The sequence below is a fragment of the Falco rusticolus genome, chromosome 8 (assembly GCF_015220075.1).
Source record: "Falco rusticolus isolate bFalRus1 chromosome 8, bFalRus1.pri, whole genome shotgun sequence".
NCBI classification, from domain to species: domain Eukaryota; kingdom Metazoa; phylum Chordata; class Aves; order Falconiformes; family Falconidae; genus Falco; species Falco rusticolus.
The window spans coordinates 10,025,308-10,042,665 of record NC_051194.1 but is presented as its reverse complement, the minus strand read 5'-3'; the positions used below and the strand labels follow the sequence as shown (position 1 = coordinate 10,042,665).

Sequence of the window (17,358 nt, the reverse complement as noted above, 5' to 3'; positions counted from 1 at the left end):
GACCCAGCACCACAGCCCCCCTCGTTCCCACGTGGAGATCTGTCACAGCTCGCACGGAGATGGAAAGTCCTCCCACTGCCATCCTGGGACAAGCGCATCTTCCTGGCTGGCTCCAGCAACACCAGGGGGGAGCAGCTTCCACTCTGGCAGCCCACCCCCAAGCATGCCCGCAGCAATCCCTGCGCTCCCTGCTGGGTGGGAAACCAGCCCAGCCCAGCGGGCCCCAGCACCCCAACAGCCACGTGCCCAGCACTTCTGGCTGAGCGGGGCAGACACGTTGCCCCCGCTGGAGCTCTGGCAGCCAAGGCTGGTAGCAAGGGTGCTGCCCCAGAGGGCTCTATGGCCAGAAAGGAAACAGCTCCTGCTTTGGGAGGAAAATGGTCAGTTCTCCGTTAAAAAGCCATGCCAGGCCCCAGAGCCACCAGGAGAGATGGCTGGTTTACTGCAGGTTGCAGGCCTCAGAAATGGGGGTGGAGAGACCTCCCTGCTCCCTCCTGTGCTCCATGCAGGCACATGCACAGTTACCTGTCCAGAACAGGCAACCAGCAGGTAGAAAAGGAACCACTTTCCTCTTGGAGCAGGAGCTGACAGGACCGCTCCACTGCTGTGACCAAGACTCTGGTGGGAGCAAAAGCCCCGAGGCTTACACCCCCCCTCACAAGTGGAGTTTTTTTCCCACCTCTAACTTGATCTAGGAGGGCTGACACAGCCCTCGAGCCAAGGAAGAGCCATCTCCCTCCCACCCAGCCTCAGCTCGTGGCTCATGCCACAGGCAGGCAGCACTGTGGCTGCAGCTGTGCTGCCTGCCCCCATGGCACACGCTCCTGTTTGTGTCACACCAGCAGCTCTGCTGGCACAACATTACCAGTTCAAGGCCAGGAGTTAAGCGTGCCCGCCGTGCTGCGAGCAGCAACCTATTGTAGAGCCACAGCAGCTGGAACTCCCTCCCCAGTGCTCGGTTGTGGCAGAGGGCCCGGGCAGAAAGCATTGGCACAGACATGCTAGAGGCAGAGTTTATTATACTACACAGGCTAAGAACCCTGGGCAAGACCCCACACGGGTAAGAATTGAACCAGCTCTTTATCAAAAAGTTAATACTATAGTCAACCCCATTCTCCTTTGGTCATTACAAAGCAAGAGAAATATTAGAAGAAAGATATTTATACACAGAGGGAAGCTGAAGAGATTCTGTCCAGCCCTTCCCTCCCACCCCACTCCCAGCACATTCAGGTGCCTGGTCTTCTGGCTGTCAGGAGCAGCAGAGTATCAAATCTTCACAAGATGTCAGGTTCTTGGGGTTTTATTATTATTGTCGTCAATAAAAGCAATAATTACCGAGAGCTGCCATTCCTGTTCCTCCCCAGGGAGGGCGGAGGGGGCAACGCCAGCTCCCCTCCCTCTCTGCCCTCCAAGTGTAGGGGATGGCTGTGTACATGGGTGTGTGAGGGTGTGCACACACACAGCACAGCTGGCACAGGCGATGTGGTCTCTGATCCCTCATTTGTACGCAGTCTTTTAAAAAAAATATTGTATTATAATAATAATATGAATTTCTTTCCATTCTGTGTATTCTGGAAAAGTGTCAATCGTCCGTGAGGTCCTGCACAAAGAGGACTTCCGTGTGGCTGAGTCCAGCCTCCTGCAGCGTGGGTGGGTTGGGCCACTCCTCTGTGGGGAGGCAGGGCAGGACGCGGCGAGGGAAGTTGGCCTCAATCTGGAACTTTTCAGGGCTTTCTTTCAAGGAGAACAAGAAGTCATGGATCACCTGGGAAAGAAGCACAGAAATAACTGCCAACTGGGGGAGCAATGCCACAGCCAGATTGCATCCATGGCATCTCAGGGGGGACAGGGAGGGGGAGGAGGTTACCAAATTTGCACCATTGCTGCACTGTAGACACATAACAGCCATTTTCTTAGCATACATGAAACTGGACTTGTCACAGAGTACCTGGTTCTTTCTACACCATTATTTAATAAGGAACAACAAGAGTTTCAGCTTTTCAGGAAAAGGGGGGGGAGTTTTTTCCATTTTTTTCTCTAATCTCTCTTCTAAGCTGGTAGAACCAGACCCCATGACACCCTCCTTACCCAGGAACAACTCCACCTGCTAAGGCTCCCGACCAAACATCATCATTTGGCAAAGTCCAATGGAACCAAAGCTTTGCTGAACCACCTGGAGAATCTCTTGATCCTCTTTTACTCTGGGAAGACCATCAGCTCTGACCCAAGCTCACCGTCAATGACTGCGTGAAGTGGAATCGCCGCTCCACTCTGGAATCGTTAGGCAGCTTGAAAATAATCTTAACGCTCTCTGGGTCATCGGGATGTGGTTCGGGAGGAAGGCATTCAGACTTTCGCTCCTTCTCCTCCTGCAGCGTCTGCAAAGTAAGGAGGGACCAGGAGCAACAGGTGTGCACCAAACTGACCTTTATGCCTGTCCCTTGTGGCACAGCTGCCCCAAGAGGCTCAGAGGAGCCTCAAGTCCCAAGCAAGACAAGCAGCTCAAATCTGACAAGAACGCCCTACTGCAGGCACCGCTCCTACACACTGCAAGCATCCCACAAGGGCACAGCAGCCTCCCCAGCAGTCAGTTTGCTCTCACCTGTCGCCGCCTTTCCTCTGCTAGTTTTTGCTGCTGCACTTCCTCCTCCTTCTTCTTCTTCCTCTCCCGTTCCTCCTTCTTCTTGCGCTCCTTTTCCTGGTCTGCACGCAAGGATGCCAGATATGCCTCATCCTGCTGCTGTCTCAGAACTTGGGTTTGGTTCCTCTCTTCCCTGCAAACATGAGCAGGGAGTGGTCAGGGCTAGTAGGCCCTGCAGTGGGGGCATCAGAGCTGAGGGGACAGGTACAGCCTCAAACTCGTAGAGGCACACACATCAGGTAGTGCCTCATTCAGAGCACCACGAGCCCCTGAAAGGCAAGCCAAGTCTCTGCAGTCCCTAGCACACAAACTTTCCCTAGGCTGAGTGAAAATTAACTGAACACAAGAGACCTCTCACCCACTGCAGCTTGACAGTGGACAGACGGCACATAAACACTGCTCAAGATTTCTGCGTCATACTTGAGACTCTCCATAGTTTTATCTCCTTGCACATCAGAAACTGGAGGCATCAAAACATGTTACTGGGTCCCCACCAAGACTGCAGGGCAGAGGAGAGGCCCACAGAAGACGGCACCCTACTTTGGACACACGCTGTTAATCCCTACAGGGTTATCAGAGGCTGGAGCTCACTCTCATGAGGTGTTACCAGAAATACAGTCAGAATTCAGAACAGCCAGCCCAGGCAGCAGCACTTGCTCACTGACTGGCTGCAGACACCAGCTCTCCTCCTGCCTGCAATGCCTTTGCTCCCACTTGGCTCCTACTGGCTATTGTCCAAGCTTTACGTGCAAAGCTCCAGCACGCTAAGGGTGTGCTCCAGCTGCAGAAAACAGTAGCATGCTCACACCCACCTTTCAGTAGCGGGCCTGTGTGGGCAACACATCTAGCTCCCTAGCTACAGGGTGGCCTGAATTTATGGACCAATGATCCCACTGGGAAGAGGAGAGCCCATGGGCTGTGCTACAGAATGGGAGATGCTGAGCTACCTGCCTACATGTGGTGTCGAGAGGGAGGAAGGGGGAAGAGCAGAGCCTGCCTCCACAAGGTTTGCGTTAATGGAGCTCAGCTCCCACCATACCTTTCTAGGCGTTCAGACACCAGGTATGTCTGGTTGGCTTCCATGATGAACATCAGTTGATTAATGAGGTCATCAGCCTGGATGAGGCCTTCTAGCCGCCCAACTACTGTCATTCTGCGATCCTTCAGCATAATCACGGCCAGGAATGGGTATGTGTTTTCTCGCAGAGCCTGGGAGACTGGGAAATGGGTACAACATCACGATAACTGCCCTATCCAGAAGGGTCAGCAAGGGGTACAGCAAACACTTTCCATCACCAAGGGCCTAGAAAAGCAGCTTCAACAGCCACTATCTCTTCCAGTGCAGAAAAGTCCCTCAGGCTCCACTTCATCAAACTAAACCCCATAGATTAGCAAAGCGAGGAAGTGGCTCAGTGCATAGAGACCAAGGGGAAAAAAACCAAGCTTTCAAGTAACCAAAAAGGTTCTTTAATGCAAGCAGTAAGTCAACTGCTCTGGGTGTCCATTCAGAATGGGACAAAAAGCCCTGGATTTAAACTGGAAAAAAACCAAAAAAAAAACCAAAACACAGGTCAAGCACAGGGAAACACTTGCTGAGATGATTAAGAATGGCCAGACTCTGGAAGATACCATCATGGGGAAGATGGCAGAGTGTCCATCCTGGACCTTTCTGAGCAAAATTATGTTGTCTCTGCCAGAAGGGAATTGAGCAGATCAGGGGCTTTTAAGTTACTGTTCACACATGGCTGCTGACCACCTCTTCCTTAAAACATGCACAGCACATCATGCTATTTGGAGCTATCACTATCAATGGAGCCCTCCAAACTAAATCAGAGCACCCCGTGGATTAAATGAAAGGCAATGATTCTTCCTAGCTCTGCTTTCTAGGATGTGACTATAAAGCATTGCAGCAATGAAGCAGCAGTAAAGAAATGTTTCCGTGGAAAACCATTCTTTCAAGGTGTCTGTAACTGATAGCTGGATTATGAAGCCAAAACCAACCCAGATTTAGCATCAGAACTCCTAGCCTCTCCTGCCATGAAACAGGAAGGGTCAGAAGTGACACAGGAGCCACAAACAGAACTTTGCAAAAAGGCTCCATTTGCAGCAAAACCCTACCAAAATGCTGGCAGGCCAGGTATCAACAGCTCTGAAAGACAGCACTTCAAAGGACCTCACTGTGGACTTTTGAGGACACAAAGACTGGGTGTGGAATAAAGATGACTCTCTTTGAAAGGGAAAGAATGCACCTAACAAGTCGCTCCTGGCCTCGGGCACAATACAAGCCGGTGTTAAGGGCACAGTGAGTTAGGTACTTTTTTCTGTACTCACGTTTAATCCTCAACACACCCCCAACTCCCATTAACAGCAGACTGAAAGCAGACTGAATGCCCGAAACAAAGAGTGCACAACCAGGGCTGCCCAGAAACATATGAAACAATGGAGGTGAAGAGCAGAAGGTATTTCCCTGGCATCCAAACAGGCTCTGAGATATCACAGGCCAACCAACATGTGTTTCCCCATGCAATCCTGAAGTTCCGCGTCTGCTTGCACAAAACCCAGTGTGTTTCTCACACACATTTTTCAAAGAGCTTTTGGCTTGTTCCAGAGTCGGGAAGGGGTAGGTAAAGCCCAGGAGGGACACACTCACCTCTGTATCCCTCTGGTTTATTGGTTGAGCAAGCCCAGAAGAGCATTCTAGTGTTTATGAGGGTGATCACCTCAGGTACACACAGTGTATTGCTAGGGGATGAGAAGAGATCATGTGAATGAAGCTGCATTTAAAGTACAGAGATAACTATTTGGAAAACTCTCCTACCTACCGGCAGAATTCATCTGTGTCTTGGTGGTCATCTCCATGAAGATAAACCAACAGGAAGCGCAGCTCCCGCTTTGCATCATTCAGTGCCTTGGCATAAGAGCAGAGGAGGTAAAGTTACAGGCAAGGGGAAAGCAGCAGCCACAGCACAATGTTTACCCGGGCCATTCCTCTGCCACCAGCGTGGTTTTAATGAAGGCAGCAGCGGAGGATGAACCTGTCAGACCTTCTGATTACATCCTCATTTAAGAGGGCTACAATGGTGTTCTTTCACATTCCTTTCAGGATGTGGTTTTGAGGGACATCCAGCTCTGAGCAAAGCCAGACAGGCAACTGCACAGATCGACACCCCCCACCCATCTCACCAAACTCAGCTGACAGTGAAGAACTCTCCATCCCTCAAACTCACAGCAGCCAGGGCTAAGCTTTCCACTCTAGCCTGTATAGGACAATCTTCAGACCACAGCAAACGAAAATGCTATTAAAAAGGTAACTTAATAATGCTGCAGTCCTCTCTCAACAAAATACAAGCAAAAAAGCCCCAGCCCCCTTTTTGCATCTACAGTCTCTGGGTTCTATCCACCCAAAATCATTTCTTAACAAGACTAGAGGATAAGTGCACAATAAGCTCCTTGTTTTACTGACACTGAGTTTTGGTAGCCCAACCATTCTGTGGTTATTTAAGTTAGGATTCCAGGCAAGACAGAGAAGCCTAGAAGAACTGTGGAGGCGGTGAGCTCCATTGCCGCGCAGTGCGGAGCAGATACAGACTCCACATTCTTCTCCAGCACTCAGGAAGCAGTGCTGGTCAACTGTCTGCTGGGACGCACTGCAGGAGGCCCTTCCCTTGGCTAGGCTGAGAGAAGCTGCAGAAGAGGCAGCACCCATTGGGATGTCCCTCTTTTACAGAGCGCACCATCAGCCCAAATCTAACACATGGAACTCTCACCTCCCATCATTTCTTCAGGGGCTCCCTCTCTCAATTTTGAAGTCCCACACCAAGTTCTGAAGTTGCATTATACTACAAGCTAAGACAGTCCATCCCAGTTTGGTGAACAGAAGGACAGACTCTGGTATACTGCATCAGTTTATAAAAACAAAGGCAGGATTACGAAGAATAGCTGCTGGCTACAGCACCACACAGACGGCTGAGGAACAGTCAGAGCAGCTTTGCTTTCCAACTCTGCAGGCTTGGCATATCAGCAAACCTGACAGACACTGGTTTTCCAGTACACTTGTTCACTAGCTCTCCATTACCATGTTAGAGAGTTTGGGGACAAATGCTGGGCTTTTAGATTAAAAGTGATTTTGCCAAGTAGGCCCTGATACCATCTGGCAAAATCCCCACTCTCCATCTCCCCAGGATCTATGCACCAACATGTGACACTGACCTGGCTGTAAGTTCCCTGGTAGAAGACAGGGTGTATCCTCCCATATTTTTCCTCAAACATATGAATAAATGAAATAATGTCACCCACTGGGTCAGTGACCCGACTACGAGGATCAGGGCGTATAAAACGCAGAGCAAACCTAGGAAGGAAGCAAAGGACACTGGAAATTCAGCTTACTGACTTTCTGAAGAACAGGTTTTCTTTGCCACAGACAGTCACTGGTATTCATATGACTGAAAAAAGTCACAGCTGAACCCCCTGAACATTTATAATCACAATCTAAACTGCCACCAGCTCCAAACTGGTACCATTGATACAGAAAATCCTCAAGCATCTCATGCCAAGCACCAACAAGTATCTGAATTCTGTGCAGTTAACAGTTTCTACTTCTGAAACATCAGGCATAAGCCACAACAGTATGAGGTTTGAGGAATCTAGTCAAGAGACAGGCTGTTAAAAGCCACAGTTCTGTCCAGGTAACTTTGAAAACTGCTTTTCTGCTAAACAGAACATTACACTAGGAGTCCAATGAAGATGGAAGAAAGAGTCATTTCTCTAAGGCTGAAAAAGCTTAACTGCAAGGCAGATACCAATGTTGTTTACTTCTATTGATGCACAGAAGTTACACTGAACTTTGGAAAAGTCTTTAAGGGGGGAGGGGGGAGGGGAGTAATACAACAAGGGAAACTGCCAAAACAATGCAGATAGCAGGACTGCTGGATATTTATCACCTTTCAACATTGCCTTTTCTCTCTACCAATGTTGTAAGGAGGCAAGATGAACTAGCCTTTTGGGGCAGTAAATGGAGAAAAGCAACAGACAAAGGGGAAAAATCAGACGTTTACAGTTTGGGTTTTGCCAAATAACATACAGGGATTAGGGCAGGTTAACCTGTAGCCCAGCCCAATGGGACATGGCTCCAATCAAGCTGTTTGTCCAAGAATACCAGACAGCTCAACACCATTTTGCATCCCCTTAGCACGCACTCAAACTGCGAAGCTGCATGGAGTTAAAACTCCAATGAAGCATTTAATTTACAAGGCCTTTGAGATGCTCTTTTTCCTCATAATAAGATTTTTTTCTTACTAAACTTTACAAGGCTCTAGATAATGAACGTTGAACAAATAAATGGAAAGTTTGCCATTAAAGATTCAAGTGACAGCAGTACAACCAAACCTAAGCTAGTGTGCCTTGACACAGTCAATACATAAGTCAGCACAAAAAAAGTACTTACCTAAATATATCAAGTAATGTGTAATAGGTAAATCGGAATGGAAGCATTATGAAATAGTAACCCCATCCTAATAGGCCCTGTAATTACAAACAAAGAATTAGAACAGGCCTGCTAAAGCAAAGTGTCCATCACCATCAAGCACACAGGCACACATGGGAGTATCAGTGCTCTAACCACTGCAAAAAAGCTCAGCAGTATTTCATGGCTTCAGACACATCAAATTTAAATGACTAGCACAGTTCATTCAGCATTCAATGTGACACCAGAAAACCAGTGTCACTGACTATTCAAGCAGCAATGCTTTTACTCTGTGCTAATTTTCTTAATGGTACAAAGGGATTAACAGTATTGAGTCCTACAGGTGCTCATGCAAATTTGTTTGCGAGACATTTATGTAAGTAATGGATACCGTATTCAAGTTAACGTACATTTTAAGGGGGCTCTAAAAAATACTATCACTGCCATAAGGAGGGGACAGTCCTTTGTTTCAACTGAACTGATCAAAAAGCTTTACTATGCCACAGCAAGACATTTTATGACAAAGGCGGCCACCTCATACTGTGAATCACACCATGGAGAAAATATCCCCAGTAGCAACTGAGGCTGAAGGAACAGCTCCTACATTTTGTTTTCAGAAGATAAACTATTTAGAAAGGAGGTAAGAGCATACACAGAAAATAATTCCTTTCCCTGCTTACAAATTCTGTTTTTCACAGAGTCAAGCAAGAAGCAGGACAAAATCTGCTGTAAGATAACTTGCCCTTGGCTGTGGCCTTGAGACAACGTAGCTGTAGATCCTCTGGTCAGCTGTATTGACCTGCAATGGCCGTGATGGAGGAGGATTAAAGACACTTGGGACACCCTCTTGCTCATTCAGTCGGTCCTGTACAGCTGCCTTTGACACAAAGAGCAAAAAGGGTGACTTCAGACATTTAAGGATGCCATCAACTTTTTTTATACTTTGGACACAAACAGTAGGTATTATTTGTCCACAGCCCCACAGCACTAGACAAGCACAACTCATTACAAACCATAACCACCGATACTCTTTTCTGTAAGGAAAGCCTCCTCCACAGCAGCCTGCACACACGCACTGTGGGAAGTTACACAATGCGCCAGTCAAGTGGTTGTTCACAGGCATAACAACTCTGCTGTGTACCTCTGAAACCAGCTCTCCAGATGTATCAAGATACTGTTAGAAAGAGCTATTAGTGTAAATTCAGGAGTTGACAAATTAAATCTGGTAGGGCCCCACCTCCCCACAGAGTACACCATTTAATCCAGGTACTTCGAAATCTCTATAAATCTTATCTGCAGTGGTACCTCTATGTTCCAGTTGTGCTGCTCCAGTGTGTGACGACATTGGTCCATGGACTCTATGCCAGTCAAGTCCTAAAGAAGCAGAATAAAAGTAGATTAGTACCAGGGAAATGCTGTTATTACTATTTTTACTGTTCTTTGCAACACATGAGCACAGACAGGAGTTACCACAATACTCTCTTGAAAGTGCTCTGTCCTCTAAGAGCAGAGCAACCTGAGCCAACCCAAATTCATAAACACACAGGCGGCCTCCAACAGGCCTTTGCACTCTCCTGGCATCAGCCAGCTCTCAGCAGTGCCCAAGGTCTGTTACTGCAGCTGCACTCAGCCCAGTCAAGCATCTAACGTAATACTGCCCACAAGTTCACTCTGAAAGGATATGCCAAGGCAGTGCTCTCAAACATCACCTCAAAGCATCAACTTAAAAGACAGGCAAAGCATTTCTGAAAACACAAGATTACCATTACTTCACCCACTGCAAGCATAAACAGAGACTAAAACCAAAATGAGCCAGGCACTAATAAAGGTAGTGTTTTCCAGCATCATGGGGGATTCTATAGTAAAAAAAAAAATATTCCAGTCCACCACAGACAAGACTCAAAACAGACAGTTCAAACACACCAACAGGCCTCAAAGCCACTGGACCTCACATCAGAGTTTGGGAAGATGTATTTTAACCCCATGCCAATCAGGACTTCTGCACAAGAGATCAAACTATGGTATTTGTTACTGCAGGAAGGTATGTTAGCACCTCTTGAACGGAGACAATTCTTTGTTGACGCGAACATCCCTGTCACTGTGCCACAAACACCTCTCCCCACACCACGCACTGTGAAGCATTTGGACAGACATTTCAGGGTTGTATTACTGCACCTATCACCACGGAGCCAAAACACACACTTCCATAGGAAAGCATAAAGCCACAAATGTGCTGCCGCTGCCCTTTTAACAATCCTTTAAATCAGTTGGTGAAAGATCATTACAGGCGACACCACTAACCGTGCTGGCATTTTCGAAGGAAACTACTGTTATTTTAGAATTAAAAGGACTAAAAAGGGTTTGTTGCTGGTTGTGGGGTTTGTTTTTTTTTTGTAACTGGGCTACAGAAAGCCAAAAAACCAGTTATACCTTCAGAAGCAGTTATTTAGCTTGGACCCAAGATGGAAGAAGCAATGACAAAAATCATCACATGCAGTGTAACAAATTAAACAAAAATGCGCTGGTGACATAAGGAAACTGTTGAAATATGGCAAGTTCTCCAGCAAGGTCATTCTTGACAAGAGAACTTCACAGATTCTTAATGCTTCATGTTCCCACCTGGTGGATTTCTCTTCAGACACCTCCCCAGCCAGCTGGTGTAACACTACAGAGGGTGCACCTCCCTTGGTGGCTCGGGGACCAAGCCGAGAAGTGCGGCAGGTGAAGCCTGTTGACCTACACAGGCTGTGTGAACTGAACTACACAAAAGCCTTGCCTGTCTTCTGCCTGCTGGTTCCACACACTCTTCTCTGCAGCACCTGAGATGATCTCAGCCATGCAGGAGTCTGGCAAAGAGCAGGGAACTTTTGCTCCCTGTGTCTGTCATGCAACAAAGCATTGCTTTTCTACAGAAGGCAACCTACAAAGACTGCCAACACAACACAGTGCCTCTATATAAATGCTTGTGCACAGTTTCTATTACACCTTGTGATCCAATCCATTGTTAACAATCCTATTAAATCCTGCTCATCATCTCCCCCATTCCTTGCTTCATTTAAAAGACCCTGAGGCAGTCTTGACAAGCTGACCATTTAAGAATGCACCAAATTGTTTTTTTACTGGAGAAGGATGGTGCATGTATTCCCTTCCCTGCCCCCATTCATGCATTCCACATGCTATTTCCACCCGAGTAACACTGTGGACAAATGCCCTATTCAATCTCCGGGCTCAGTTCAAACTTTTGAGCATTTTTTGGCTTCTTTCTCATGAAGTCTCCACAGGTCTCTACCTTCTCCTCAGTTTACTACGCAAAAATACTTGTTTCATTCTGCTGTACAGAACTGGACTGTTCAAAGCATTGCTGGCATTAACTAGGTAATTGCAGTTGCTCAGTCACTGCCCAGTAGTGTATAAATATTTATTAAAAAGTCTGCAACAAGCCTTGCAAAGGAACACTACAGAAGTGAATTTCATAGATGAAATAAAGCTCTGTGAATTCAGCTGTTGCTGCCAAAAAACTGCTATCAGCTTCACTATTTAGTGTTTTTGTTTAACTTTCTTTAGATACATGCTTCACTGAGTAAAGTTTAGGTTTTGTATTCTGATTTTTTTACCCCAAGCTCCTACAGAATATACTTCATCTTTTAGAAGTACATCTTAACAGGCACCTGCCATTTACTCAATTATTTGATTTTTTTTTTAACAATGGAGTCACAATGTGCATATTTCAAAGCCTTTAAAGTCTTCTGATCACCATTCCTTAACACCCTGGAAATTCTGCTGGTGTTTGCAAAATTTGCAAGATTCAGAAACTCATTCACACCTTTGTCTCTAAATGCCTGGATTATCGCTCAGCTCTAATAACATGGCTCCATGACTGAACATTCCATCCTTTTTAAATTATGCAAAATGCTTTAGCAGTTTTAGGTCAGAAAGCAGCACTGAAGTAACAGCCATGCAGAACTATCAACAAGCATTTAATGAGCACTGAATCACTGCAGTATTTGCAAAACCTGCCGAGCTCCACCAACACAACTAGGGGCCAGCTATCTTCACCCCTTCCCAACCATCAATACAAGGACAGGCACACTACACCTGTTGGTCAGGCCTCAATCTTCTACAACAGCCCTTCTCCACAGAGGTGGATCTACTTTTTTTCTTAGCATCTTAGTACAGTTGCTCTCAACACAAAATAGCAGTGAAAAACCCACCCCAGCAGCACCATGCCTAGCGCTCCCACCACTCTACAGATCCATGAAGCTGCACAACTAAACACTGCAGGAAAAAGAAATTGCCTCTGTAAAGGCAAGTTTTTTAAATGCTACTCTGATAAAATGCTCTGTAAGACAGACACAGTACAGCTCCAGGATGTTCTGGAGGACACATACGGGTTCAGAACAACTCGCACTCGATGTAAGGAACTGCAGGAAAACAGTTCAACTGTCAGTTTAGATGACACAGATGACACTTGCTGGTAAACACAGATACTGTTCATCATCACTCTCAACAACCATTTAGACTGTTATCTCCGTACCCTCTGTGGCCACCATTTCACCTTAGTCAAAGAAACAGATTAGAAACTTGAAACACCACATCATTTCCACTGCACCAGTTACAGCATTTCTGGTGAATCTCGTGGCTAACTGCAAACTGCATTATTCACGTGTCAGACAAACAAGCATGTTCTCAGTATAGTTAAGGGTAAGAGAACAAACATTATCTTCAAATCAGTCACTAACTGCTAGTTTCCTACTCACTGTAGTTTCTCATTAGCTTTCTCAAAGAGCATCTCTCTCACACAGACATAGTAAGTAATAAAAAAGAAGGCCCCCTGTAGTTAAAATTAACCCCATTAAACTAGCACCCTCAAACCTTCAAATAAGTATAGATCCAAGCTTAATACAGTGGATAATATTTACAAAAGAAGAAAAAAAATCAAGTACCATGAATGCCAGGGAAGTTCCAACACTGCCTTCTCAAACACCACTCAAAGAGTGCTATCCTAAAATATACTGAAGCTGCTGCTGGATATAATTATTTGCATCTCTCACCTCTGAGACTGATCAGAATGCTAAAATCTTCTCAACACTGAAGTAGTGGAAAGTGCAATTCCAGGATTCAAAAGCAGAAGGAATACCCCTGAGCGGACAAAGGTTGTAACTGGACTTATGAAACCGTTCCCTCTGCAGATATGCTTGTATGTGGAAATGCAGCGTAAGAGACAAATCCACAGAACTGTAACTGGCACTGCTCTTAATTCCCAACCCACTGCCAAATTCCAGAGAATTATGTTTCCAAGGGTAAAGAACATCTGACTTCAAGCAGTAAAAAAAAAAAAAAAGGCTTTACTGAGATAGTTTCTCTTTGCATATTACAGCAAATGCTTTTATGAGGGTTTTGATCAATACACAATGGAGTAGGAAAGATGCCTGGAGTTTCTTGTTTACTCCTTCCTCTTTAAATCAGAGATGTTTTCAGTCCTGAGCACTTTATTGTCCCCAGTTGAAGTTAGAGATGGTATCGTGAGTGCTAACTTTCTTTGCGAATAACACTCCATTACTTTACATTAGCATATTATAACATTAGACATCAGCCCGAGTGTAATGGGCACAGATCAATAACAAGATCCTACAAAAGCTGCTCTGCTGTTTCTTCTGTTTCCCAAATGGAACTGTATCTCCACAGCTTTCTTAAACTGTTCACATCAAATTTCTCTCTACAGATGTCAAGACAGCCAAGTCTTGACAGATGAGAAATTTAGATGCTTTTATTCCTTTACATTAGTCAATGCTTTGGCAGTAAATGGGAAGCTGAAAGCGTGCAAGAGTGCTTTGTTGCTTTTATTTCAAGTTTATCCCAATTATCACTCCATATTGGTACTTTTTTTTTTTACTCCATTAACCTGCCATACCAGGGTGGCAGACAACTGTCCCATTCCAGCCCTGTCCTTAGGAAGGAAGCTGATACTTGCACCATTCTGCCAGCAGAGCTGTTTATATGAGCACTGCCGAAACGCTTCAAGCAAACATCAGTGGAATTAATGCAAAGCATGTATTTAAACTGTAACCCTAATGGCCTGGGCCACAAACAGGACAGCAGGCATTCACTTCTACCTTGGAAGAAGCAGTTTCCAGCAGAATTAGGATAAACAGTGTTGGGCAACAGCATCTTCACCCAGAAAAGCTGTTTGTTGGGTGAATGGCATTCTACAGCTCTTGCTTAATGCTTCCTTTCTGGCTCTCCATTTAACTGTTAACACTGAGAGCCTTCTGCTACCACCTACCCCATCTTTGTTATCCCCACTCCCTTCTTTCCTAGTCTGCTCTCCTGCTTTACTCACATTGCAGCGGCATTGCACCTTCTGTGGAAATACAATGCCCTGCTACCACAGAATATTATGGAAATACAATTGCCTTGCCACAGAAATTACTTATGACAGTGCATCACAACAAAAGTGTGAAGTTACCTTTGAAAACCCTTAGATGCTCCCTGCAAAGACAGCAGGAATCCCTGAAAGGTTGACAAGCTAACTAGCAGTGTTCTGCAGTAATCACAATGTAAAAATTATTTTAGTGAGACAGCCATCCTCTCCAAAGGCATCTCCTCTCCAGGAAATGCTATTTAAAAGAGTCCATCTAAAGGAAACAAGGAAAAAAATCTTTTCCAGGTGGACTGATTTACCTCATTTCATTTCAAAGAAAAAACAGGACTCCACACACCTGAGCCCCTTTCAGCCAGGTGCTAAGTACCAAGGGAGGAGGAATCACCAGTGAAGTCCTTCATTAGCAAAGCTCTGCTGAAAAGCTAATCCCATATACTCCAGGGGACAGAACAATGAGAATCCTGGTATTGAAGCTGCCTGCACTATGGCTTTCACATCAGGCTCTGGGCAGTAGCAGTCTTCAACTGAAAAATTTCTCCCCATTATACTCTAGAGAATATTTTCCTCCACTTTAACCAGGGCTCAACAGGAAGCTGGTCTAAAAACACAAATGCCTCCCTCCCCTCCAGCCCCCAGCCCACTGGCCATGGCAACACCAGGTAGCATTAGGAAACAGGATTCTTCAATTTCACAGCTGCCCACAGAGTTTTGAAAATAGCAACAGGGACACTGATGAGTGCAGCTGGTCCTATCTGTCCAGATTCAGTAGATTAATAAGTACTGCAGTATCTTAGAGCAACAGACTGGGAGCTGGAAGACATATATGCATGCAGCATAAGGCAATGGCTTAAACCTCATATACTTACCAGGGAAATTGTAACATTGCTTTGCCTCCTTTGCCTGTAACTTAAGATTGTCCAAACAGCTTAATTTGCAGCAAAGATTTAGAGGGTTTAGCTGTAAAAAAAGTTTCCTCATAGCTACAGTAATGGAAAAACACTGTTACACATTAATTCAGGACATTGTTGAATCCCCCTGGCTCAGTGGTAAAGGCTTGGCAAGTATTTGTATGGAACAACAAGGAACACCTGCACCTATCTCAGCTGTGGAAGGCAGGGCTGGATACCTATGAAGTTCCTTCAAACCCTATAGTTCTACAGTTACATCACACCAAAAAATATGAAGCACAGTCTTAACAACTTAACATGAAGCAACAAAATCAGAAAAAAAACCACCTCTTAAAAGTAAATACTGTATTTGTAAAAGCACTCTGCAATCCCAGGGACACCACATGATGCCCTACAATTCAGAAACAAACCCAAGACACCTGGAGATAATTTTCATTGGCCAGCATGCTTAATTACTTCCCACCGAGCAACCCCAAGTATTTCAACTCTACAGCACTGTGTTCTCCCCAACAAACTACATCACCAGTTTGTTTTTGGTTGTTGTTGTTGTTTTTTTTTAATTTTTCAGCTGCTGCACAGCCCTGAGGCCTTGGCAAACCAAGGGTTAAGTGACCCAGCCCACGTTATGCAGCAGACAGTGAGATTAGATCATTACAATCCCCAGCGGCCTCCCCTCAGTAGGCATTACCAAATCCTGATCATTAGAAACAATTTTCTGAGAAACCACATTCCATAGAAACCCACTGGCTAACCCTCCCATGATGCCAGGAAAGGTTCTCCCGTTCACCACTAACGACAAGAAAGGGAATTTTTCAGATTAGCCAATTAAAACGGCCGGGACTTACCCACGATTTTTTCATGCATGGAGTTAGTGGGGTTTATTCAGCAGTCGCTTCCTGTCTCCCCAATTAGCGATGACAGAACGACATTCCTGATGAAGCACTCGGGCCAGCATAGCACCGGCAGGCCTCTCAGCGAAGCCCCAGCCCGGGCGAGCCCAAGCCCTCCACAGGGGCTTCACTCGCCCCAGTGGGGAGCACCCTTGCCCTCATCGGGGCCGAGACCACGCGGGTCTCTCCTCTCGCCCCCAACTCGGGCCCGGTCCGACACCCCCACATGGCCGGACCCGCTCCAGGAGAGACCAGCCCCAGCTCTCTGCGAGCCTCGTACCGCCCGGCCCGGCACAGGCCGGACAGGACCCCAGCGCCGGCGGAACAAGCCCAATTCAGCCCATTCCGTGCCCGCACGCCGCCTCCATCGCTCCCGCTGGCCGGCACGGACCCCCGCCACACGGCACCTGGAACTGCAGCAGCTTCTCAGTCTGCTCCGCCGTCAGCTCCCGCTCCTCAGGCGCCGCCATTTTGCCGCCGCCTCTGACCCGCCGCTCCGTCACTCTCCGGAACTGACGTCTCCCGCCCGCACTTCCGTCCCGCCTCCCGGGGCGCGCGCGAGGCACCGCTACCACGCCGATGGCCGTTTATCGGCCGCAACCGGAAATGCCTGAGCGCGTCCCGGAGGAAGCCGAAGTGCTCTCGGACTTCTCCGGAAGTGCCCGAAGCTCATCAAGGGGGCTTGCCGCTCTCGGTTGTCCCCGGCGGGCGCACGAACAGTTCCGAAGTGTGCCGAAAGCCGCTCCGACGTTTCCGGAGCTGGCCGGGGAGGGGAGGCTGCCTCTGGCTGTGGGAGCGGGTCCCGCGGGTGGGGGCCTGGGGCCCGAGGCGGGATGTCAAGCCGGGGCCCCTCGGGAGCCGGTTGGGCGCCCGTCACCGCGGCGGCCTGTCAGCCACCGGGTCGGTTCTGCCCGGGCACCTCCTGTCCCACTGGGTCGCCCGTCCGCCGGCGCTGGCTCCACCCAAGATGGCGGCCGCCAGTCAAGATGGTGGCTGCGAGGGGTCGCTCGCTCCCACCCCGGAGCTACGGGTGCGCGCGTGGGTGGGGACGGCGCCCTGGGGCCGCGGTCCTGCGA

The 17,358-nt window shown here is 47.3% G+C and overlaps 1 protein-coding gene across 3 annotated transcripts; it reads right to left on the bottom strand.

The window, feature by feature from the left end:
* Positions 1-999: 999 nt before the first annotated feature.
* FAF2 (Fas associated factor family member 2) lies at positions 1,000-17,223 on the bottom strand. Of its 3 annotated transcripts, none has more exons than XM_037396842.1 (11): positions 16,690-17,223; positions 9,408-9,476; positions 8,845-8,979; positions 8,085-8,161; positions 6,851-6,989; positions 5,464-5,549; positions 5,292-5,383; positions 3,681-3,858; positions 2,603-2,774; positions 2,235-2,378; positions 1,000-1,765 (listed from the first exon to the last, which is right to left on the bottom strand). In XM_037396842.1, exons 1-11 carry the CDS (start codon positions 16,750-16,752, stop codon positions 1,583-1,585), a joined length of 1,338 nt encoding a protein of 445 aa, XP_037252739.1. In that variant the 5' UTR covers positions 16,753-17,223; the 3' UTR covers positions 1,000-1,582. The 3 variants fall into 3 exon arrangements, with proteins under 3 accessions (XP_037252739.1, XP_037252740.1, XP_037252741.1); XM_037396843.1 differs by lacking the exon at positions 16,690-17,223 and adding an exon at positions 16,238-16,627 and having other exon boundaries at positions 1,373-1,765; XM_037396844.1 differs by lacking the exon at positions 16,690-17,223 and adding an exon at positions 13,154-13,381 and having other exon boundaries at positions 1,373-1,765.
* Between the last annotated feature and the right edge of the window lie 135 nt (positions 17,224-17,358).